General features: G+C 40.2%; 1 protein-coding gene across 12 annotated transcripts in view; it reads left to right on the top strand.

Annotated features, from left to right (window-relative positions):
- The window catches only part of LOC125454484 (double-stranded RNA-specific editase 1-like), a 295,752-nt gene that overhangs the window by 106,963 nt on the left and 162,088 nt on the right, over positions 1 to 26,701 (top strand). For 3 of the 12 annotated variants that reach the window (XM_048535317.2, XM_048535316.2, XM_048535313.2), the window contains exon 1: positions 8,348 to 8,495. The exons of the other annotated variants lie outside the window; for them this stretch is intronic. In XM_048535317.2, the coding sequence (XP_048391274.1) occupies positions 8,396 to 8,495 (100 nt within the window). In that variant the 5' untranslated portion in view covers positions 8,348 to 8,395. Of the gene's footprint in view, positions 1 to 8,347; positions 8,496 to 26,701 lie in introns of those variants that run through there. 12 annotated transcript variants of the gene reach the window in all.

The raw sequence follows: 26,701 nt of genomic DNA, 5'->3' as shown, positions 1-26,701 counted from the left end.
GGGATTTCACCTTCTGCGGTTGCAGGGGCAGAGTCCCATGGGGCTGTGGTGACATGATGGGAGTGAAGGAGGAATTGATCAGGGTGTCCCAGAGGCAACATTCCCTCTGGCAGGGTGACAAAGGAAGGGAAAGGAATATTGTTCTGGTGATGGCATCTCACTGGAGGTGGTGGAAATAGTGGCTAATGATGCTCTGGACCTGGATGCTGGTGGGATGGTAGGTGAGGACAAGTGGGCAAATCCTATTGCTGTTGTGGAAGGGGAAGAGAAGTGCAGGAAAATCGATTGGACCCAGCTAAGAGCCCTGACAGTCATGGTGGTGGGAAATCCTTGGTTGCAAAAGAAGGTGGACATTTCAAAGGCCTGCTTGTTGAATTTGGCATTATCAAAGCAGATGTGATGGAGACAGAGGAACTGGGAGAACGAAATAGTGTCTTTACAGGAAGCAGAGTGTGAGGAGTGGATGTTGGCGGCCAGCCTATCCCCAAAAATGGAAACAGATGCCAAGGAAGTGAAGGGAGGCGTCACAAATGAACCTAGAGAAAGTGAAGTATTGATAGATATATACAGGATTGAGAGAAATAAAAGACAGAAAAAGTAAAAAAAAAAGTTATATATATTTAAAAAAAATCCTCAGAACTGAGTATATTCTAAAGGATTCAGACTGCCCAATTGTAAAAAGCAAATAAGTTTTCAGACCCAAGGGTGGTTTTTTGACCGAGTAATTATTGCTAATGGTAGCATTAAAAATTTGTGAACCACGGATTGAATGCATCAGTTAACTTTCCTCTGCCACTTTTCTTGGATAACAAATGGGAAAAGTATCAGAACCATCACTGTGTGATAGTGGCTTCATTGTAAAACAATATCCAGGGCAAGATGTTTGTAAAGCTGATGGATGGAATGTGATGTGGAAGTGCATTGATGACACAGGAAATTCAAGATCACGGGCATTTGAGAATTGAGCACCATTCTGCTGAAAAAAATTGATCACGATGTGCCATACCTTAGTAATGCAAGAGCACTATCATTGGATTGTCTCTGGATGAAGTATAGCTTGTATTAAAATCCATCCCTGGTGGAACTCTCCTTTCAGGTGAACTTGGTGTGGTGTAGTGTGACAAAGTAGGTCTTCAGCACAAACACACATGCACTCAAATGGTATGTAAACATAAATCACTTGACTCATGAATATTTGAAATGTGCAAACCACATTTGTTAAATTTCATGTACAATATATGTCACTTTCAGGACTGTTCAATAAAATGCAAGTCTGTCGATTTGAGGCAATTTTTAAGTATTTCACTGTACTTTGCAAGAGCAAGGACGAGCACAGATTCTGGGACTGTTTCTTGAGAATGTTGTTTTCAGAATAAATGATTGTGCAACAAATCAACTAATGTCCTGTTTACAGATTCCACAGTCGATGGCATATAAATTCATGCAATCAAATGGTGCTCTTCGCTTATACTGACAAGCTTTCTGTTGCCAGTGCGTTTGAAAACAGCAACATTTCAAGTGTTTGTTATGTAAGTTGTTTTGGTATTATTGGACCTGTCTGAATGGTGTGCTTTAAAAGAGAGGCTTTCCTTGAGACATGCAGCATTTTACTTTGGTGAGTTCTGATTACTGTTATCAGCAGCCACTATGACAGTCCCTACAGCCGTGGTCATGGTTAGGTTTGGTTTTCATAGTAACTGTTGCAGTTGGTGTTATTGATATAATTTTTAATTCACAGGGATGTAAGTGGGCAGATACTGTTATGGAAGGCACATCTCTCTCTTAATTTTGCCTGGTTTAATGTTGGAGAAATACAAAATATTCTGCTTACAAAGAAGGCAGCACATTTTTTGGAGTGGTTTGTTTCAGGGTGATGTCAGAATGTAATCCTGCATGCAGTGATAGTGGAAATATTAGTCTGAAAAAAGCCTTTGAGACTGGGCATCAATCCAAAAGCTCGAGACTGACTTTCTTCCAGGAGCAAAATGCTGTGGATGCTGGAAATCAGAAACAAGAACAGAAAATAATTGAAAGATTCAGCAGATTTGGTAATAGGTTCAGAGTGAAAGACATTTCAGGTCTGTAATGTTTCCCAGGAGCATTTTGCTGGGTTTTTCTTTTGCTGGGCAAGGATATTCAGGGATTTGGAGTGAGGGAAATTGTTAAACAAATTGGCACTGAATAAACTGGTTGCTGGATCAAGCTCAAAGATTTGGCTAGTTTTTATAGGGAATTGTATAAACTATGGAGGAAATTATCCTAATTGGATCAATGATTCTTCTTGACAGTTGAACATGTATGTTCTGAAGACGTGAGCTTGCGCCTTGATCACCATTGTTTCTGGTTTATCATTTTGATTTGGGTAAAATGCAACAGATTAACCACCAGTTTTTTATGGATCTTGAGTTAAAGTTTTACCATTTTTTTGGAATGTTGAGCTCGTGAGTTTTATCAGCACCTCTTGAATTTGCATTATTAAATTGTGAATTGCTTCAGGAATTTCAAAATTGATGTGATTGTCACGACTGGTGTATAGGCAAGAATTTGAGTGTTCAGAATGTTTTAAGCACCTGTTCCTTACAATGTTAACCAAGCCGACTTATTTAGATGTTGTGTACTTAATACAATTCTCAAAGCAAACATGTATCTAAATCTCCTTTTGGTAAAATCCTTTTGCAAAACAAGAAGTTCCTAGTATCTAAATAGGTTTTACCAGCTGTTTGTGCTGTCCTGTTCTATGTTCTGGATTCGACGATGGATGATCTTTTGAAGGGTACCCAAAAGAAATTCTTTACAGACATCAAGGATGCTTTACTTTGACATGAATTACCAAGTTCACATTTAAGAGCCGAGATTATTGAGATTTTCCTGTCCTTGGAAAAGAGCGCATAGTTTGACCATAACCAGAAAGACCTAGTTCTATACCTTTGCTAGCCATTCCTTCACAACATGGGGGACAGGTAGAACTTCAGTATGTAAAGATACCAGGGTCTATGAGCTGCTCGATGCAGCCAAACAATAAGCTGGTCATCAAGGTGATGGTAGCGTTGAGGACGGATTTATACAGCATTGTACATGGTGTTCCATCAGCTTTGGTCCATCTTTGATCTTTAGATGGCTTGGATGTTGCAGTGGTGCAGGCTTGGGGAATAGGCCAGACTGACACTACATAGAATAACACCAAGAGTACCTTACACCTGTACACCTGATGACCAGGTTTTTGCCTTCACTGGAGAGGGAACAGTGCTCCCATCTGCCCAGTTTCTGCCTCGCCTTGACAATATGCTGTCCCAAGTTTTAGCACACACTCTGGCCCCTCTGAACCATATTACCAGCACCTTCAGATAATCTGACCTGACGATGAAAGGGATAAATGATTGGTTGGTCCAGCTCTTGCTTCAGTTTACCTTACAATCTGAGGGCCGTTTGAACTGATCACGGACGCTCATGAGTCTGTGCACTGACGGCGGCTCCAAGCAGTAAACGGTGATTCTCATCCATGTACAGGGAATCCTTGACCTGCAGACCTTCACTGCCTGGAATAGCCACTCCTCTCAGGCTTGCATCCTTCCTGACAGACTCAGCTAAAGGCTCTATACAACACACAAATAAGGCAGGAGAGAATGGGCAGCTCTTCCTGACTCCAGATCTGATCGCAAAGCATTCTCATACCCGCCCGTTGATTGAGACCGCACTACTGATATTGGTGTAGAACAGTCCAGTCCATCTACATGGGGTGCTCTGAAGACTTTGAGCAGCTTGGTGACTCTAACCTTCTCCATCAGCAATCTGGACATGGCATCTGGTTTACTGTCAGCCACTCTGGATCATCTAACCGCATTAATGGCGCAGTTGAAATCTCTGGCCAGAATGACAGGCCTGGATGTTGCTAGCAGCAGTAGGAGCTGCTGGAGGATAGTCACCCGCGCTCTCTTTATCACTGGGATGCATGCATTGATTAATCTAGGGAGCATTTCTGGACGTAACGTCTGCTTTGAGTAAGTGCCCACCCACCATCACCTTAACTTTGGGTTTGATGAAGTTGCCTCTTTGCAGCAGAATGCTTAGGCCAGAGGAATAGTAATTATTGCTTCCAAGCCAAATCAAAGGACCCTGGGTCCACAAGCCTGACCATTTCCTGTAGCTGCTGAGGTACACGAGTCCACACTTGGACAGAAACAGCAGGTCTGTTTGGACATTGACCAGGTCGACCAAAGAGGATTCATATCATGTAGTTGTAGTTGTGTACCTTAATGCTGGCAATTTTAAAATCCTTTTAAGATATATGGAATGAAAAGACACCCAATATCTGTTCATCCACAGTCTTGTCACTGGAAGAGTCACTGTATCCTCATGGTGTGGCTGAACTGTTGGAATCTTGCAGGGCTGAAGTAGCTGTCCTGTTCCTCCCTGGGATCCTGCCCCTATAATAGGCATAATTGAGACCAAGGAGAGAACCACTTGTGGGAGCTGAATGTATTTGAGATGGGTCATGAGATACTTAAGGGCAGTTATTTCAGTTACATTTACATACTTTTCTCAAAGTCGAGTACTGTGCTACTTTGAGCTTCTGGGACTTAACCCATTTTTAAGTCTGGACCAAACAAGTTTTCCATTGAGCTTCTCGGAGATCGAAAATTGCACGCAATGGAGAACAACATATCAATGAAGTGTGGAACCAACAGGGAAGGACAAATACGGAAAAGCGAGGGAAGGAATTGCTTTAAAATGAAGGAAATTTATGCAATTCAAAACAGGTGGCAGTTTAGATCAAGGCAAAGCACAGAAACTGACCATTCATTGGAATTTACTTCAGTTTCATTTCTATGCTCAGAAATTCTCAGGTCTTCTATTCAAAGAACAAAAGAGAAGTCAAGCACAGGAACAGGCTATTCAGTCCTTCAAGCCTGTGCTGATCTTAATGCCCTAACTAAACTTAAAAAATAGACATTCTGCCCTTATGTGGTCTACATCCGTCTATGTTCCAGGCCCCCACTCCCTGTTTGAAAAATGTCCCTTGCGCATTTTCCTTGAACTTTCTCCCTCTCACCTAGAACCTGTGCCTCTTTGTACTTGAAACTTCAACCCTGGGAAAAAGTCTCCGACTATCCATCTTACCTTTGCCTCTGTAGATCTTTATCAGGTCTCTTCTCAGTCGCTGTCTTTCTACTGCAATCCTAGTCTTTTTGATCTTTCCTTCTGGCCATTGCCATTGAGACCCAGCAACATCCTGATGAATCTTCTCTCCACTCTCTCCAAAGCTTCTGTGTTCTATGGTGACCAAAACTGCACACTATACTCCAAATGTGGCTTAACAAGGGTTTTATATCGCTGCAACATGGCTTGCCAACCCTTGTACTTCATACCCTGGCCAATGAAGACCAGCATGCTATATGCGTTCTTCATCACCTTGGCCTCCTGTGTCGCCACTTTTAGGGAACTGTGGACCAGCACATTCAGATCCGTCTGTATGTTTATGTTCAAGTGTTTTTCCATTTACAGTATAATTCATGCCTAGTTTTGATCCTAAAAAATACATTACCTTGCATTTATCTGGATTAAACCCCGTCTGCCATTTCTCTGCCCGAGTCGCCTATCTATATCTTGTTCTATACTTTGACCATCGTTGGCGCTATCAGCAACTTGACCAATCTTCGTTCATGTGCACATTTACTAATCTGACCACCCACATTTTACTCCAGATCATTTATATACACTGTAAACAATAAAGGACCTAAGACCAATGCCTCTAGAATGCCACTAGTTACCAGTCTCCATTCTGAAAAAAAGACCCTTCCACTATTACCTTCTGTCTTTTATGATTAAGCCAGTTTTCTGTCCATCTAGCCAGGCCACCCCAAGTGCCATGTGATTTTAGTTTGTGTACCAATCTGCCATGTGGGACTTTATCAGATACCTTCCTAAAGTCCATATGAACTACATCCACAGCCTTTCCTTCATCAATTATCTTTGTCACTTCTTCAAAAAAATTCAATCAAATTGGTGAGACATGACTTTCCCTTTACAAAACCATGCTACTTGTCACCAAACAGTCTGTTTTCTTCCAAATGTGCACGTATCTTGTCCCTCATATCTTCTCCAAGAGCATTCCCACCACAGATGTGAGGCTAACTGGCCTATAATTTCTGGATTATCCCTACTTTCTTTCCTAAATAAGGGAACAACATTGGACAATCTCCAGTCCTCTGGAACCTTGCCTGTGATCAAAGAGGATGTAAAGCTAACTGTTAATGCCCCAGCTATTTCTTTTCTTATCTCTTGTAGCAACCTGGGATAGATCCTATCTGGCCCTGGGGATTTGTCTACCTTAATGCAATTTGGGATATTCACAAGTTCCTCCTTCAGAATATTGATATTCTCTAGGGTGTTCACACACTTATCCCTGACTTCAACATCAGTCATGTTCTTCTCCGTGGTGAATACCGATACAAAGTACTCTCTCACACTTCCTGTGGCTCCATGCATAACCCTCCTTTGTCCTTGAGTGGGCCTACTCTTTCCCTTGCTACCCTCTTTTTCTTCTAATATATGCATAAAAAGCCTTGGGATTCTCCTTGGCCCAGTTTTCTAAAGACATTTCATGGCCCCTTTATGCCTTCCAAATTCCTAGTTCCTTCCTGATTTCTTGAAACCCCTGAAGGGATTTGTCAGTTTGTAGCTTCCTAGACTTAATGTATGCTTCCTTTTTCCTTTTCGCTAAGCTTACAATTTCCCTTGACATCCATGGTTCATGAATCCTGCCATTCCTGTCCTTCAGCTTTGCAGGGACATGTATGTCCTGCCCTTTAAACAGATGGTCTTTAAAAGCCTTCCACATGCTCGATGCAATTTTTTCCTCAAATAACTGCTCCCAATCCACTTTGTTCAGTTCATGCCTAATTTGGATGCAGTTGGCCCTTGCCCAAGTAAACACCTTCACCCAAGGCCCATTCTTGTCCTTGCCTATGACTACTCAAAATTTTGTAGAGTTATGGTCAGTAAACCCAAGGTGCTCTTATGCTGAAGCATCATCATCTGAACTGCCCCGCGCGCCCTGTCACCCTGCTGCCCCGCGCGCCCTGCCGCCCCGCCCCCCCGCGCGCCCCTTCGCCCCGCTCCCCTGCGTGCCCTGTCATCAGTATAAGTACAGTGCACCCAGCCCAAGTTTTTGTGCTTTTTAGCTGTCTTATACCATTGTTGTTGGAATCACAGAGCAATCTAGTTGGTGCATGATCAACAGTCGGAGTTTTAAACTTCTGTGGCTCTGTATACGTAAGACCTTTTATGTTGTCTGAAGACACATCAATGACTTAAGTTAAGCCAGAGGCTTCTACCCATAATCAGATGATTTGGTCTGTTGCTTGACAATAGTTAAAATCATGCAGCATGTTTGTTATTGTAATTTTTTTTAGTCATTATCTCTGTTGTGTTTGTTTTGGTCATAGAAACCATGCTTTGAATAAATGACAAATGTACCATTGCTGATTGTACTTTACAGTCATTTACACTTCTATATACTTTAAAATTGGCAGTTGGTTCTGCTCATGATAGGGTGTCAGAAATAGCTTTTAACTTTTATTTGAAAATCAGAGCCACTATGATCAACACAGCTAAGCAAAACCATAAGGTGATCCTGATTTGTGGTGTGTATTTGAAAATTTACTGTTTTGCCCCCCAAACCCCTGAAGTTCAATAATGATCCTAGTCATACTGCATTCTTGGAGGTGGCTATAGTTGTCCTTAATCAATGCTGAAGATATTTGTCTTAACTCCTGGAAGGTGAATTGCTGAGGTTATAATGTATAATACGACAAAAGTGTTACTGTAATTAGCTCGTGCTAATAATCTCCCCGTTGTAATCCTGATGAGTTGCATTCAAATTGGCTCCCTGTGAAAAGTCTGTGTGTGTGCCTGTGTGTGTGTCTGTGTGAAAGAGAGAAAAATTCATACAAATACATCTTAGCTAGTTCTCCCAATTTAAATCATTCTTCTGCAGACAGTTTTCGACATAAAACATGCAGGAAGTAGTGATTTGCTTGTACGATTATTATCATGAGTGTGGGAAGGTAGAGTGGCTTGTAAATTAAAACAAAACTATTCCAAATGGAACTGCATTTTGTCAAAGAGTCTTAATAAATGGGAGAACTGTGTTTGAATATGCGACCCCCTTTTATTTGTAGCTGAGCTGGTTTTGGGTAGAGGGAGAGTGCAGTTGCTGTGTCTCTCATGTTACGAAGAAGCTGGAACTGTGAAAGAGCCAGCACAGGGTTAACTGTCACCTCAGCAGGCGCGTGATAGCCTAAATGAATTGCTGTATTAATATACTTTGTTAAGTCAGACGAGAGATTTAGCACACCACTGACCTGTTCAAGCTGCACAGCCAGCTCAGTACTGAATGGCTTCACTGCTGGCTGCGACACTCAACATGGGCACCTTTATTCATTTGGTCAGGCGCAAGTTTAAAAGGCGTCGGAAGAAGCGGTCAGAAAAGAAAGGTAAAGTTGAATTAATATATTTTTAACTCTGTGCTATAAATAATGGGAGCTATTGGTTGAGCAGACTTGTGACAGCCAAAGATTTTGGTTCGTTTTACACAATGCATGCTTCTTTAGGACTAGGGAACTGGAAGGTGGTTCAGTTAATTTTTTCCAGAGGTTAATTAAGGTTTTTGTTTTGGAACTTAAGTTGCATTTTGCATAGAATGTCCCCAGCTACTTGTATTAATTATACTTGCTGGTATAAACATTTTTGGCGGTAATGTTTTCATGGCTATTTGTTGCCTGCTAAGACATGTTTATTGTAACATTGGAGCAAATTCAGAATGCACACTAAATGTACCTAATATATAATAACAACCAATCTGCTGTGTTTAGTTTAACTTCCAGTTTTCTGTGTTAAAACCTCTGGATAATTAGTAAGCTTGTTTTTTCATATGGTTGTATTTAAGACTATGTTGTGCTATTCAAATTTATATTTAACCTTGATTTAGATAATTGAATGGTGAACATTTGACTGTCTAAATAACGTCAAAGAGAACCTAAAAGCTTGAATAAAAGGTGGCCTGAACATACGAACTTAAAACACCTGCAGGATTTGACCTCCGCAGCTGATTTAATTTGGGAATGATTGTGGAGCCACAATAAAGAAGTAGGATTTAAGGTTATGTCTGTTGAGTCATCTGGAACATTCCAGGTTGCTCCATGTAAGCATAGAATGACAGCCTTTTTGGGATTCTTAAATGTATACAGTACTTACGTTGAAAGCATCCTAGGAGATGACCTCATTTCAGTAAATGGTGTTGTCTATGTGAGTAACCTTAGTTTGGCAATGCAGGTGGGGAGCTGCCTGCCTTGAATGCAGTGAGTTGATTTAGTCATCCGAGACCTGCTGCCTTACGATGTATCTTTTGAGGTCTTAATTGTACTACTTTGCCTTTTGATGTTTGAATATTCAGTTGGATATCATCAGTCAGGAATGATTAATCTTTGCTTTCTCAAATTCTCAAAGTATTAAGGAAAGCATAAATATAAATACATAAAATGAGAGCTCGGGATCAAGTTTTACATGAAAGGTTTATAAATTACCTTACTTTATTTTGAAGCTGTTCCGCTGTTTTAAGATACTATATCTCAGTGATCTATCCTGATGCATCTGAAAGCTTCACTGACATATCCTGGACCCATACTGCTCGGTTCTTTGCGATATTTGACCATCATAATTTCATAGATGATTTTAATATTTTAGGAGGTTTCTTGCCATGTTTTGTGTTACATTTGTGTCAATTCATTGTGATTTTAAAGAAAGCTTGTTGGAGATTTCAGTCCTGAGGTGAAGTGATTATCGGTATCAAAAAATATCAAAGCTCAAATTACCCACAGTGTTTTGTGTATCTTCAAGGCCTAACTATTTTAGCTACTGTCCGAGTGTTCTGCCTGTTCCCTTTCTTAATTGAGGAATTGTATTATATTCAGAAAAACAGCCAACAGGCGAAATTTCAAGAAAGCAAGCAAGTTCTAAAAATGAAATGATGAAAATAATCATGTTAGAAGGTGCAATGCACAGGTTTTAGTCACTGACTCAATTCTTTCATTCTTAATTTATGGATGATTTTTTTTATAGGCTAGTGTTAACTTTATGAAGAATAAAATACCAATGATGGATACATTTTAGGAATCTGACAAAACATGTTTTGAAATGTGTGGCTGTCTAGTGTGGCTGTCAGTTAAGAATTCGCTGTAAAATAAATTTCCATGCTGTAAAAGTCTGTTTCACTACCAAATGGTAATTCTCAAAGAAATGAGGGAAGAAGTGGCTATCAGAGATAATGGGAACTGCAGATGCTGGAGAATTCCAAGATAATAAAATGTGAGGCTGGATGAACACAGCAGGCCAAGCAGCATCTCAGGAGCACAAAAGCTGACGTTTCGGGCCTAGACCCTGAGCTACAGATGAAGGGTCTAGGCCCGAAACGTCAGCTTTTGTGCTCCTGAGATGCTGCTTGGCCTGCTGTGTTCATCCAGCCTCACATTTTATTATTGAAGAAGTGGCTATGTCTGCTTAAACCTTGTGAGGTGTTTCTGTAACAGAGACATATGGGGCTAGCAGGTGCTGCATTTTATTCTGATACAATTTTTTTTAATAAAAGGAGCAAATTGTTTGAGAAATATAGGTCAGTCAATTTAATATCTTTAAGTATGGAAAATGCAGGTACCCTGAAGACTTGTGAATTAGTCACACATCATGATTTGGTTGCTGTGCCTCCTAAAATCATTAAGCTCAAATGGGAAACATGGTATAGTGAGTCAATGAGGATTACTTTGGACATACAGAAGATATTTGAAATTTCACGTCTTTCGAAATTAATGGCATGAAGAAAAGTAGTTTGTTACTGGGATTGTCAATTTGTTGGCTTATATTTTTAAAGGAAAATTCCAGGAAATGAATTTGTTTTACAGTGGCATATTTGCCACCAGCTTTAGAATCTAGCTAGACCTTAGAGGGGACTTTCTGCATGGATAGGTGAGATATAATGACTTTGAACGGTGTGTGTTGTACAGACTATCCCGACATCAATGCAGCCAGGCAGTGTGGAAAATAAGAATATTTAATAGAGTAGGTACTTACAGAGTTCTTTAAATCTCGCCATGTGCAGTGCTTCGTCTTAACTGTCTTATTTCCTGGAAACTTGTTTTAAAAAAAACACTTCACCTGGAAAGGTAATGACGTGACATCAGATACTAAGAGACTTTGAGGACGGCATTTCTTGTAGTAAACATTTTGTGGAGTGCCCAGAACACCACGACCATGTTTAATGAGAGGATAAATAATTAACAAATTGCATGGTTCTGTGTTGGTTAAGTAAATAGGCATAACAACTGCAGTGAAATAGCCAAAACTGTCATTACGTAATTGTGGGTGTGCTTTTGGTGAGATGAGAAAGGACCTACTTAAAATAGAAACATTTAAGTTAACCAACCTCTAAAATAGTGACATCATTACTAAAAAAAGCGGCTGAATGGTGAGTATTTAGTTAGAAATAAGTTAGATTCTTCAGTAAGATTCAAATGAATTCAAGAATAATGGGACACTCCAATCCCTTGGAATGTGCAGTCTGTGGCACCTTGAAACTCCATTCTATTTCCAATGTCCTGCACAACCACATATGCAAGAAGTAGCATTAGCTGGAGGAACTCAAGCTCAAGAATATGTTTAGTCAGAGTTGAGAAACAATAGAGGTACCATTACATTACTAGTTGTGTTATACAAGCCACAAACTAGTGAGAAAGAGGTAGTTGCAAATGCTGTAGAGTCAAGATTTTGGGATCCTAATCTGGATTGGAATAATAATGGTGTACAGGTCAGAGAGGGGAAAGAGATTCTGAACTGCAATCAAGAGAGTGTTTTGTCATAGTCTGCATCTGGATCAGCAAATTATGTTGAATGTTTAAGTTAATAAGACAACAGAACCAGCTGGGATGCATCTGAGGATGTTCAGGGAAGTAAAGGTGAAAACTGAGAGACGATAGCCAGAATCGTCAAATCTCCTTAACTGGGTAGTGAAGGGAGTGGTGCCGTTGTCACCTTGGAGAATTGTTAATGATATCTTGATTTAAAAGATGTGAAACAATATACTGAGTAAGTAATGGCTAGTTACTTGAATCTCTGCAGAGAATTTTTTTTTTAGAAATGACAATTCAGGAGTCAATTGAAATCATATGAACCAGTATGGGTTGATACAACAAAAAATAACATAGGATTTCGTGATGATAATAGAGGTTAATCAGTTATAATCACGTTTGTTGAGAAGACAGATTTGATAATAACACCAACATATTTAACAGCTTTTGCACAATGAACATGTTAGGGTGCTTCACTGGAACATTGTAAAGCAAAATACTACATTGAACCATGTTAGGAAATAATAGATCAGAGGTGGATTTTAATTAGTATCTTAAAGGACAAGATCAAGAAAAAAGCAATTGCAGAATTTGCTGTTAAGACAACTGGAGGCAAGGCGCGAATAATGAATCTAGGATCCTTAATAGGCCAGATTTAGATAAATACACATGTTTTGATAGGCTTTGAATGTGAATGAGTTACATAACTGGGGAAGGATGAGACTTTGGAGCGATCAAGATGATACCCGACCAGAAATCAAAGTACGTTAGTAAGCAATTGGGTAATTAGTTACTGGGTTTACTGAGAGTTAAGCACCATGGTTTAATGAGACCTCACATATACATGACTGAAATGTAAGAGACCAGTCAGGAAAGCTTCGGAATAGTCAAGTCTAGAGATATCTCAAGCATCAATGAGGATTTTAGCATTAGATAAGCTGACATGAGTGATGTGTAATGTTAAAGAGGTGAGAATAGTAGATTTTAAGTGATGAGGTCGGAAGCTCATTTTAGGATCATGTGCTGCTGCCTTTGTAGTGCAGTAGGCAGCGTGTCAGTCTCATAATCTGAAGATTTTGAGTTCAATCCTCAGAGAAGGCAGATTTGAGAACCAGTGGCTGGAGTTTGCACGTTCTCCCCCTGTCTGTGTTGGTTTTCTCCTGGTGCTCTGGTTTCCTCCCACAGTCCAAAGATGTGCAGGATATGCAGATTGGCCATGCTAAATTGCCCATAGTGTTCAGGGATGCGTAGATTAGGTGGATTACGGGGAGAAGGGATGTGGGAATGGGTCTGGGCAGAATACTATTTGGAGGGTTGGTGTGGACTTTTTGGCTGGAAGGGCGTGTTTCCACACTGTAAGGGATTCTGGGATTCTGTGATTGTATACATGGCATCAAGGGTGCAAAATGACTGTTTTGACCCCAACCAGTTGTGAGGGAGAAGACTGACATCAGTAGCTATCGAATGGAGTTTGGTGATGGGACCAAGTGTGATGGATTTAGTCTTTCTAATTTTAATATAAGGGAGTTTCTGCTCATGCATTACTAGGTATCAAATAAACAGTCTAATAATTGAATAACTGTGAAGGGGTTGAGAGGTTCTGATTTGAGGGATGTGTACATAAGCTTACAAAATGATTTGGGTAAAATGCAGTGATAGTCTTGCCAGTCAAGTTGAACCTTGTTTTTTTTTGGGGGGAGGGGGTTGTTGGGGTGGAGGTGACAGGGGGGCATCAGCAACACAACTATGAAATTGTTGCATGAGAGGAAACAGCAGAATTGTGGTGAACAACTTTTGATATTTAAGGAAGATGTAGGTTAGAGTTCCTTAAGAATCAATTGAAGTACCATTACATTTCTTGATGTATCATGATGACTTTGATATAAAGCATAAGGGTTTGAAACTTGTACATGAATGAAAGTTGTGTTGTAAATTGTGGTGACTCAGAATGTACAGACAGATGACAGATGAACTTCAGTGCAGAGAAGTGAGAATTGATACATTTGTTTGGAATTAAGTGAGGCAATATAAATTTAAGTGTATTCGCGTCAAGGAGGTTCAGCATGTTCAGTAGTTAATTGTTCCTATGTGGGACTGGACCATTCATTATTTTATGCAGTTCTGTGGCTACAAAGTGTGGTGTAAAAGTTGTGGTTTGTGTCTGTTTTAAGCATTCCCTTGGGCAGGGTGACTGAATGACATCTTGCTTTATGTTTCACATTATCAGAGCTCTTGTTGGTAGGATTTTAGGAACATCGTAAGCATTCAGAACATTTTGACTGTGATTTCCTGTTTGGAGAGTGGAACATTGTTGTGCTGAAATGGCAAACTACAAATTCAGTTATTTTGCTCGGCCTTTTGAAAAATACAGTTCCTTTTAACCCATATCTGTGTATAATACTATAGATTTCAATTCATGACCAGGTTCCTAACACATTTTTTGTAATAATTTGTACGATTTTCAAATATGACTGAGTGTTGTGTACTAAAAGCATTTTGTCTGTATTGTGTTGAGATGTGTGATTTATCTATATTTTAAGGTGACTTAATTTACAATTTGGATTTGAACTAGTGGCATTGTGGCTTTTGGTCCGTTTGCCTGAAGGTATTCAATAATTAAATGATAAGTATTTCTGTAGTCATTCTGATTTCTTTAATGTAAATAGACAAGCAAATGGAAATTTGTTTACAGTGAGAGAGGTTTTAAGAGTGAACAAAGTAAGCATTTTTAGCTTAGAAGGTTGACAGTTTTTTCTCCCCCTTTTGATTCAGGGAAGCTTTTGAGTTTGCTGAAGGTGGATGTGTACAGCACATTATGTAAGATATCCAGCTGATGAAAGAAGATTTTTTAGAACTGTAAAGAAATAGATTACCTTAGTGTAAACTGTTTACTTTGAAGGTTACAGACCGGTGTTTGGTGTTTGGTGATCAGGAGCAAAGACAGAAGTTGCTGGAAAGGCTCAGCAAAGATAGAGCCCGTAGGAAGAGAAGCGCAGTTGGATCAACGAAGGATTTGATAGTCTTGCGAGGAGAGTGATTAGCTGTTAATGGGGATTGTTAGTGACCCTCCCAGCCAGATCATTATCAACTCCTTTGTCTATCCAACTGCTTTTCTGTCACTTTGGGCTCTATCCTTTATCCTACCCCATCCCCCTCCCTATTTTCTGCATATAATCTGACATTTTCCCAGCTACCAACAGTTCTGAAAAAGCATCACTGGACCCGAAATGTTAACTAAGTATATTCACGGATGCTGCCAAACCTGCTGAGATTTTCCAGCAATTTCTGTTTTTGACATGAAGCAATTTTTCCGCTGCCTCTGCCTCAGCGCTTACTTCTTTAACCGTGAGCCTAAACCTCCCTCTACTGACCCCTTCTCCCACATCCAACACATCCCCTCCTCCTGGACACCACCCCAAGGCCTCCTACTCTGCATCGACCACTTCATTTCCAACTGCCGTCGAGACTTCAATCGCCTCAACCTCTCCACCCCGCTCACCCACTCCAACCTCTCCCCCGTAGAACGTGCAGAAATCCGCTTCAACTCCAACCTCGCCCTCACCATAAAACCTGCGGACAAGGAGACGCAGTTGTGGTATGGCACACTGACCTCTACATCGCTAAGGCCGGGTGCCAACTCTCCGACACCACTTCCTACCACCCCCTGGATCATGACCCCACCCCCCGACCACTAAACGATCATCTCCTAAACCATCCACAACTTCATCACTTAAGGTGACCTCCCACCCACAACCTCCAACCTCTTCATTCCGCAACCCCACCCCGCCCGCTTCTGTCCCCTTCCCAGAATCCACAAACCTGACTGCCCTGGTTCACCCATTGCCTCTGCCTGCTCCTGCCCCACCAAAATTATCTCCACCTATCTCGACTCCATTTTCTCCCCCTGGTCCAGAAACTCCCTACCTACACCCATGACACCACCCACGCCCTCTACCTCCTCCAGAACATCCAATTCCCCGGTCCCCAACACCTCATTTTTACCATGGACGTCCAGTCCCTTTACACCTGCATTCCCCATGCAGATGGCCTAAAGGCCCTCCGCTGCTTCTTGTCCTGCAGGCCCAATCAGTCCCCCTCCACTGACACCCTCATTGGCCTAGCTCAACCCGTCCTCACCCACAACAACTTGTCTTTCAATTCCTCCCACTTCCTACAGACAAAGTGGGTGGCCAAGGGTACCTGCATGGGCCCCAGCTATGCCTGCCTCTTTGTAGGTTATGTGGAACAATGCCTCTTCTGTACTTATACTGGCCCTAAACCCCCTCTTCCTCCGTTACATTGATGACTGTATCGGCGCCACCTTGTGCTCCCATGAGGAGCTCGAACAGTTCATCCACTTCACCAACACCTTCTACCCCAACCTTACGTTCACCTGGACTATCTCTAATACCTCTCTCTCCTACCTGGATCTCTCAGTCCCTGTCTCTGGCAACCACCTAGAAACCGATATCCATTTCAAGCTCACCAACTCCCACAGCTACCGAGAATACACTGCCTCCCACCCACCTTCCTGCAAAAATGCCATCCCCTATTCCCAATTCTTTTGCCTCTGCCACATCTGCCCACAGGATGAGCATTCCACTCCCATATATCTCAGATGTCCTTGTCTTTGAAGGACCACAACTCCAACCCCACCCCCCTGCCCTGACTGTGTCTCCCGCATTTCCCGCAACTCATTCCTCCCAACTCTCTCTGCAATAACAACCAAAACAGAATCCCTTTCGTCCTCACATATCACCCCACCAACCTCCAGATCCAACGCATCATCCTCCGACACATCCGGCATTTGCAATCCGATCCCACCACCAAAGACAGTTTTCCCTCCCCACCCTTATCTCCTTTCCGAAGGGACCACTCTCTCCGTGACTCCCTTTACACTCTACACTCCCCTCTAGCCCTGGCACTTTTCCCTGCAACCGCAGGAAGTGCTACACCTGCCCCTACACCTCCCGCCCCATCCCCACCCCAGGCCCTAAGAAGACTTTACACATCAAGCAGATGTTCACCTGCACATTTGCTAATGTGGTATACTGCATCTGCTGTTACCGTTGTGGCCTCCTCTACATTGGGGAAACCAAGCGGAGGCTTCGGGACTGCTTTGCAGAACACCGACGCTCGGTTCGCAATAAAAAACTACACCTCCCAGTTGCGAAGCATTTCGATTTCCCCCTCTCATTCCTCAGACGATATGTCCATCCTGGGCCTCCTGCAGTGCACAAAAGTGCTACCCAAAGGTTCAGCAACTCATATTCTGCTTGGGAACCCTGCAGCCCAATGGTATCAATGTGGATTTCACAAGCTTCAAAATCTCCCCTCCCCTTACTGCATCCCAAAACCAGCCCAATTTGTCCCCGCCTCTCTAACCTCTCCTTCCTCCACCCACCTCAAGCCCCACCCCCATCTCCTACCTACTCGCCTCATCCTGCCCCCATGACCTGTCCATCCTCCCTGGACTGACCTATCCCCTCCCTAACTCCCCACCTAAATTCACCTTTACTGGCTCCATCCCTGCCTCTTTGACTTGTCTATCTCCTCTCCACCTATCTTCTCCTCTATCCATCTTCTGTCCATCTCCCCCTCTCTCCCTATTTATTCAGAACCCCCTTCCACTCCCCCATTTCTGAAGAAAGGTCTAGGCTCGAAACATCAGCCTTGCTGCTCCTCTGATGCCAGTTGAGTTCATCCAGCTCTACACCTTGTTATCTCTGTTTTTGTTCCTGGTTTACAGTATCCGCAGTTCCTTCGGTTTTTATTTAGTGTTTGATTATCACCCTGAGAATTTTTTTTGGATCTGAGAAAGTCTAAACTCTGCTGTATGAAGGCTCTGGGAAGAATCTGTCAGATTCTCAAGATGAGGAATTGAAGTCACACTTAAGCCCTAAAGATGTGATGAGAAAGAGAGTTATAAATACTTATAGGATTATTGGGATTATATTTTACCATGTATTTTGAAGCTTTTAGACCTACGTAAACACTTTGGTTTATTCTATTTTAGCCTATTTTGCACAATACGCTTCTGTTTTATTGTTAAAATCATATATGCAGTCATGTTTGTTCATAAGGCTGCCACTTCAGACCAAAAAAAAATGATCTTTCAAGATAAATTTCAGTCTGGAATCTGGCTTGTCCAATAATAAAATCAGCTGAAATGACTAAATATTCATAAGTCGTCAGCTTGTGAATTATGTGGAGATAGTAAAGAATCTGTAAGTTAGGTCTGGAATTTCTTGGGTTAAAGTTTCATTCTAGAATATTACATACATGCTGGATACATTACGTTGACTACACATAAGTACCTTTGCTTGTAAAATATTTGGGACATTGAGTAAAAGGGGCTATAAAATAGAAAGTCAAACAAAAATTTGTTGTTGTGACAGTGCAACCTTAATTTAACTGCATGTTTTTTCTTGGTTTGATCCTGGTGCTGCCTCCAGTTTATTTGGATCCCATCTTGTACATTTTTGCAGTTGGCAGTGTGTTAATCCTCCTCACTAAAAAGAAATAATTGTTGCAGATTTTGTTGAAACTTCACACCCAAAATTACTTTGCTTTCCTCTGCAGAGGTGGTGAATTAGCTTTTTTTTTGTACATTTCCTTCTTTAATAGGTTTCTGAAACACATCAGTGATCTTTTGATTTTTGTAAGCTCACTTTCAACATTTTTGAGAGACAAATCCTTGCCCATTTTCTATCCTTCTCTCCCGACTAATATTGTTTCCCTGTTGGAATTTTAAGGATGCCCATTAATGTTCAGTGCCTCATCTAAATGACCATCATGTTGGTTTTGAATGAGGTATTGTGGTTTATTTCACCTCCTGTGCTAGGCTGGTCCTATCCACAGATGAATTTCTGGCAGGAATCGTTTGATAATCAATGAGTATTGTTTTTTAAACCACCAATATTTCAGCAAACCTGGCACAGTTGTTGGCTGTGTTTATTGCTCAAAGGAGTAAGTAGCTAAATGCATGTTTCAGTCAGCATCTTGTTCAGGATTCATTCAGTACAATATCAAATAATTTGAGTCGACTTTTTTTTGATACTTCAAAATCTAATGAAAGCCATTCAACAAAAGTTATAAATGATATTGAGTAAATTGTTGTTTTCTTGCCCATTTTGGTTAATCCAATTCTAAAATGGTCATTAATCAAGCTGTTCAAACATAGTCTGACACATCTCCTGACAGGTTAAACTGTTCCGGATACTCTGGCCCAGAGGCAGGGATACTACCATTATACTTCAGAAACCCCCAAACACCACAATCAACATTTAAAGCTGTGTGGAAAGATGCATTGTCTTAACCAGTAGACCGCATTTATGGCTTATGGCTTGTGGGCATGGAATATCATTAGTTTAACAAGAGCGCCAGCTCAGCAACTGTGTCCAACTGAGAGTTGTTTCCAAATCAACTGCTGGATAGTATTCTGCTCTGTGAGGTGGCTCAGTTCATGGCAGGCTCATTCTTGTCAAAGATTCACACGCAGAAGTACTTTACCTTTCTCTTAAGAAACTAGTCAGCTTGGCTGATTTTTTTTTGCAGTTACCTTCTTCAATTCTTGTTTCAGATGATTAAAAGTTTACAGAGTTTGGTGCAGGTGTAACAATGAAGACCCATGGACATCAGACCAACCACGTTGTCAGGAAATTATGATATTGATGGAGTTATAGCAAATGCATAGTCTGGCCTGAGAGTGAACGGAATGCTCAAATCTGTCAGTCCTTCAGCTTCGCTCTACTGTTGAGCTATATTGTGGCTGACTTGCACTTCAATTCCATTTACCTGATTATTGTTGGAATTTAGCTACAATTTCAAGCAACAGCTTCTGTCTCTGAATATCTAAAGTTATCTGTGTTTCTTGATAACTTTTTCTAATAGCTGAAATTGTCCCAGCGTTCACAGACCTTTGGGTATGAGAATTGCAGATGAATTTTGCACATGCCCATATTGAACTGCATCTACTGTCGTTTTGCCCACTCACCTGTCTTGTGCTTCATTCTGACTTCCTGCTCCCTTCTACATTTCTGTATTTAGTTGATAAGTTTGATGTTTCTGACAATGTAAACTTCAGAACTACAAAAACTATTCATGGATTGAAAGAATCTGCAATAACTCTTTCTGGAATCAGCTGTTCCCTGAGATAGAGGGACAAGGAAATGAAGGCAATTAGCCATCCCTGGAAAAAAGGAGCCAAAGCAACAGAAACAAACTGTTTCCTGCATAATAACTGGCTGCCTTATGCCATAAGGGCAAATGTTTGGTGCTGGGTCCATTGCTTTTTGTCATTTATATAAAGGAGTTAGATGTGAATACAGGAGACATGGTGAGTAAGTTTGCACGTGACACCATAATAGGTGGTGTAGTGGACAGTGAAAAAGGTTACCTCAGAGTGCAGTTGGATCTTAATCAGATGGGCCATCGAGCTGAGGAATGGTAGATGAAGTTTAATTTAGATAAGCAGGAGGTCTTGCATTTGGTAAAGCAAACCAGGGAAGGACACTCACGGTTAATGGTCAGGCCTTGGGAATGTGGCTGAGCAAGGAAATCTAGGGGGGTGCAGGTTCACAGTTCCTCGAAAGTTGAGTTGCAGGTAAATAAGGTAGTGAAGAAGTCATTTGACACTCTTGCCTTCATTGACCAGTGCATTGAGTAGAGGAGTTGGGATGTTGTGGTGCACCTGTACTGGACAGTGATAAGGCCACTTTAAGAAAACGGCTGACAATTCTGGTTGCCCTGTTATAGTAAGAATATTATTAGACTTGAGAGGGTGCAAGAAAGATGTGCAAGGATGTTGTTGGGACTGGAGGGTTTGAATTTTCAAGAGAGGCTGAATCGGCTGGGGCATGGATGGGGTGACTATCCGTGGCATAGTTTTAAGGTGAGAGGGCAAAGATTTGAAAAGGGGTAACATTATTCATGCATAAGGTGGTGCATTTATGAAACAAGTTGCACAAGAAATGGTGGAGATGGATACAATTAGAACATTTAAAAGGCTATGCATACATGAATAAGAAGGGCTTAGAGCGATATGGGCCTAATGCTGGCATTTGGGACTGGGTCAGATTGGGATGTCTGGTTGGTGCATATGAGTTGGAGTTTATGGTTTGTTTCTCTGTTGGTGAATTTGTGATTCTTTAAGGGTAAGACAGGCTAACAATGAACAGAGAAACTAAGATGAGAGCTACTAGCTTCCACTCCTGATAAGAAAGCAAGTTGCAGACTTGATTTCAGAAGTATCATCAATAATGTCACACCACAAAATTAACAAGATAGAAAATCCTATACCGGGTTTAACTTCAGGATTCTTTTGCAACAGAACTCCAGAGAACTATACTACACAAGAATTGAACTCTAGATACTCAGAAATAGATGCTGTTGGGTGAAATCATAGCTAAATTCCACTATTAATTGTGTAACAGCTTATAGGGTTGTGAGATTTTACTTGCTTACTTGAGAGATCTTATTTTGTTGCCACATGCCATGAAATTTAAATAACCGTCTTCCTATTTGATTGTGAGGTTTCTTAATAAGTATCTGAGATAAGGTAGCCAGTGGTTTAATGCCCACACAGTATCATCTGAGCTGGTTTGAAGGCCTGTTCCTGTGCTGTTTTGTTCTTTGTAAAATAGGATATTGAGATTTCTACACAGTAGATTTTTCCTTCGATTTTCAAGCTCTGGTCATTCTTGATGGATTTCATTTCATTTGTTCTACTGCTTTCTCTGACTGCACAAACCTGGCAGCCTATTCCCGTATTTATTTGTGATGATAAATAAAATATAGCATGAGAGGAAAGTAGCTTCAAATGTAAAAATTGAGACCAATAGTATCGAACAATGAAAAGAGTAGATAACCTCATCTTCCACTTGGGCATCTTACTGCCATCAGGACTCAACATAGAGTTTTAACTATTGTACAATGTTAACATCCCTTTTCATCACTTACCCCAGTATCCCTGGTACTGTCATGAAGTGGGTTTCTTTTAGTACAGCCAACCTTTTTTTAACCACTTGATCTCATTATTTCCTCTACACTGGCCTACTATCAACAAGCTCATTAGTCTGCCTACCCTTTTATGTGCGTCTCTGGGTTTCCTCCCTTCCTGTTTGCTCACTCAGTGATGAGACTGGAAAGTAACAAATATAACTATAGGATTAAAAAGGTGATGGAAGCAGAGAATATAAAATAATAGGCCAGTTAACTTGGAGTCTGTTGTGGGGGAAGAAAATTGATTGTTTGAAGAGATTACAATGGGCACTTTGCCTTCCCGATTACCTTGAAGTTTTCTCATCATGGGTTTGTGAAATAGAAATCAGGTTGAACCATTTTGTTGGAATAATGTGTACCTAGTTAAAGGTTTGCCTTATGATGTACTGAAGTTAGATTTCCACAGGTATTTGGTTTATAATTCTAAACTACAGATGAAAAGGTTTGGTTGGATAACTCGAATATTTTTGACTCCTTTGTGCAATTTTTTAATATGGAAAAGCTTGAAGATTTATTTTTAACTGTTTCAGAAGATCTTCGAATAAATGTACTTTTCACAATACTTTTATTCTGTTTAAGCCATAACACAATGCAAACATTTTGTGACTGCCTTTGAATGATTTGTAATCGTTACAGTTAGCCTTAAATCATGGAGTTTTTAAGATTGGAAAGACAGTGTTTTATTCCGTTATTAGTATATGATAGTTATTTGTTTTTCTTGACCGTGCCTCATAATTTGACTTGACGCTTTTAACTCCTTACCTTTTGCATTGTTCGATGGGTTGTTGATTAATATTTTGAAATCTGGTTTAGAGTAGTCAAAATCATGTTTTAAATTCATGCAACATTATGCAATTCTAAATTTGTGTTATGCACATGATTTCTTGCCTGTTGTAGGACGCTGTTTAAATAAGCCGTTGCTGTCTACAGATTTTCTCTACCACATATATCTAAATGGTTAATTAAGTAATTTAGTTTTAAAGATATTTATTCATAATTTATCCTGTGTCCACATAGGATTTAATACCGTAACAGGAGAATCAGATGGAATGCTATGACTATAATCAAATTGATTTACATCAGTTAAATATCCCCATGTAATATGAAAGATGACTTCATTCTTCAGAGACTGTTTCTTTTATTTGAGAAAATAAATCATTTTTAGATTCCTTTCTTTGGATTTGGCACTTGTAAAAAGGAAACAATTTGAGTCAAGTTTCTTCTGAATTTTATTTTCAACCTGGAGTCTTTTGTGTCCCCATATGCATTGAATCAATCTTCTACTTCTTAAGTCCTGACTTCACATTGGGCTTTTCAAATTTGAATTATTCGTGTATCAGGAATTAAGCGTACAGAATGAATGCATTTCTTCTAGGAGGATAAACAATTCTTGTTTTGCAAAATTGCAAAACCATGTTATTAAGGTGTATGTTTTTCTTGTGTCCAGTTTGGTGCTTTGCAAGTTGAACATTTAAATTGAGCATTGAAATGAGTAGTATGAAATAGAAAACCACATTAAAATCAACAACTGTAAATGCCTCTTAAGGTGATTCAAAATTTGCTAACTTTCCTTTCTGTTTCTGAATTAGAATTCACAATCCTCTAGAAGACTCTTCTTTCTTAAATCCCAAAGAATATTTTCCACTGCGTTTTTCTCTCCTTCTCTGCCCTTCTGTCAGGGTGCATTGCAGAAGAGCTAATACTCACTCATGTTAAATGATGGCTGCATTATATTTAATCATATTGCTGATACTGATGTCAGATACATTAGAACATGCAACAGACATCAACAATAACACAACAGAATTTATGATTAGCCTGAAGCTTTGAGCTGTTGACCTTTTCAGCTTTTAACTTGGGATTTCTATACCCGTGTGAGTTTAAATGTCTCTGCATAAAGTTTTTATATTGTCCATCTTTATTTATATATATTCATCTGATTAGAATATGTTGAGCTTTTCATTTACATACCAAGTCATTGAGTTTCCTGTTGGGTTGATGAGACAGTCTGTATTAACTGCTGGTTAATTTTAACATCGCTTTGATTGCTTAAATGTAAAGTAGTACTGGAGATATGTCTCTTTTAAATGCTTTCCAGTTTGCTAACTACATGAAACCACTGGTGTATTGCGTTGGTTCTTTGAACCCCACTGGGAAGTACTTAACCTTAGCCTGTTTCCATGATACAGCACGGACCGAAGTGGAATTGATATAATGATTACAGAGTGGAGAGACACTCGGGGACCATAATATAAATTAGACTTGTCAAAATGATTTTGCAGCACCTGACTCAAAATAAAAAGGAAGGCAGAACTAAATTTGCCAGAATATGAATGTTAAAGCATTTAATTGTTTTATTTCTGCAATTTGATTTTTGCATTCTGTGTTTATTGACTTGAGGATTTTTTAAAATGACTAGGTTTCCCATGAATTTTAAAAATTCAAGCATGTTAGAATATTCCAGTGTTCTCAAATTTTGCTTTACTCAAGTTATAATTTTTTTGTGTCAAGTTGCTTTGTGTACCCTGCACTGTGTTACATTCAGTTGGTTAGAAAGCATCATCAAAGAGGACATCCGACCTAACATTTCACATGTAGATCTGCCACCAGAACTTTCTTAATGGTTGTGAAAAAAATTTGACACAACAAATATTAACTAATCAGTTATCACCACAGTTATTGCTTGATCTGCTGAATATTTTCCACTATTTCCAGTTTCAAACTACCAGTTTTTAACGTATTTTATATTTCACTTTTAATGGGATTTCATTTCGTATGAGATACTTAGATCACTGCATCTTACTCATGAGTTTTTGTGAAACATGCTAGCATGACTGTACATGGTCCCAGTTTGTTTGCGTGGAAGATAGCATGCCATGTCAGAAATGAATGTTGATCTTGACTTTCCAGCATTTATTCCTTAAATCAGCCATATCTTTGATTCTTGTCATTGGCCTCTTTTTTAATCATGCACAAACCACTCCTAGCCTTTTGTAACACATTGTTTATTCATCTTGGCTTCAAAATTAGTTTCTGGAAACTTTTTTGCAATGGAATGCTGAACAACTGCCCGCCAACTTCTCACAGCAAACCAGTTGTCATCAGTAGTGCAGCTTGCCTTGAGATAAAATCAAAGGTACCAAATGCTGTCAGGAAGTTTTAAGAAGCAGTCTTCTGCCATGTTAAGTCTTTATAGCCAGATGATCAACTGATTTCTGCAGGATAATTGAGTTTTACTGAATAGGAGTTGCCACAAGACACCTGAATTGTTCATGCGCGTGGCTTCATTGGTTTTGTATTGGTTTTTACTAATCGGTAACTCTTAGTACGCATCTTCTATGTACCTTCGGGCTGTAATTCTTCACAGACAGTGTCAGCAATTGACTGGGGCATATTTGTGTGGGTATAAATGTTGGCTGAAAACTGGGTTTTGGGGGTTGGAGAGGAGGGGTTGGGGGTAGAATTCACATTGGTGCCATCAGAGTTTAAAGAATTAGGTTGGAGATTAGCAAGCAGGAGTTATATAGTAGTATTCTGGATTACCCATATACAGGTGAATATACAGCCAATGCATGTGACAATGTGAGGGTGCAGAAGAGAGAGATTGAAATCCTTGAGATGTTAGGATCTGTTTTGGGGGAGAGAGAATCTGTAAAGGCTGGGCATGTTGTTCCCACACAGAACTGGGGCTAAAAGTATTGTAGTGTGATTTCCTGGTGTTACTGAGAAAAATTTAAACTAACTTGGCAGCAGTGTGGGGAATGAGGAGGTAATACAATAATGGAACACTAAGGCTCGAAGAATATTGGGAGAGACAGAGCTAGAGTTGAAAAGTAAGGTATTTGGTGAGCTCAGCATAACTGGGAAAGTAATACCTGAATTACTGTTGCAGTGCTTGTGTGTGAATGCAGAGTGTAGTAAATAAAATTGGTCAGTTGCAGATGCAGATAGTCAGGTGCAAATACAAAGTTGTGGTGATAAAGGAAACCAAAGAAAGGCAAGACCGGGTATTTGAATATTCATGGTTACCAGGTGTTCAGGAAAGATAGGGAAAGTGCAAGACATGACAATATTGTTTAAGGAGAATGTAACAGTGCTGGAGACAAAAGATTTCTTAGATGAGTCAAGAACAGAATCTCATTGGGAAAAGCCAAAGAACAAAAAAAATGCTATTATATTGTTCACTTGTCATGCACTAGGCTGGTAACTAGTGGGAAGGTTGGGGAGGAGCAGATTTGCCAGTGTTGCAGTGAGTTGCAAGAATTTTAATAGAATAGTTAAAATGAGGCATTTTAATTATTGAAGTATAGATTGACACGCCAATAGTGTGAATAGCCAAGAGGACAAGAGTTCCTTGAATATATTCAGGAGAATATTCTTCAGCTGTATTTTTCCTGTCCAACAGAAAAGAAAGTATTGCTGCACCCGTTCATAGAAATGAGGTGGACTAAGTCGAGCAAATGTCAGTATGGGATTGATTTCAGGATAGTGATGGCTGTATCGTAAGGATAGAGTTGGCTGTGGAAAAAGATGCTGAGCAATCTCTAAAAGGTTTGAATATGGGGTGAGTGCATCTGACTCTAGAGGGGTAAAAATGGGTCCTGCTTCAGTGGGATAAGAACAGTTTCAAAGAAGAGTGTTCAAGTACAGTCCAGGTGTTATTCCTCAAATGGGAATGATGGGCTAATAATCTAGAGATTCCCTAGGTGGCAGAAGAGGTAGAAAGGAAGATGAATGAAATTGAGACATTATGGCAGGTGTCAGGTTGATAGTAGAACTGAGAACCAGATCAGGGATCTGAG

This window comes from Stegostoma tigrinum, chromosome 7 (assembly GCF_030684315.1).
Source record: "Stegostoma tigrinum isolate sSteTig4 chromosome 7, sSteTig4.hap1, whole genome shotgun sequence".
NCBI classification, from domain to species: domain Eukaryota; kingdom Metazoa; phylum Chordata; class Chondrichthyes; order Orectolobiformes; family Stegostomatidae; genus Stegostoma; species Stegostoma tigrinum.
The sequence above is the reverse complement of the archived record's forward strand: the minus strand, read 5'-3'. Positions and strand labels throughout refer to the sequence as shown.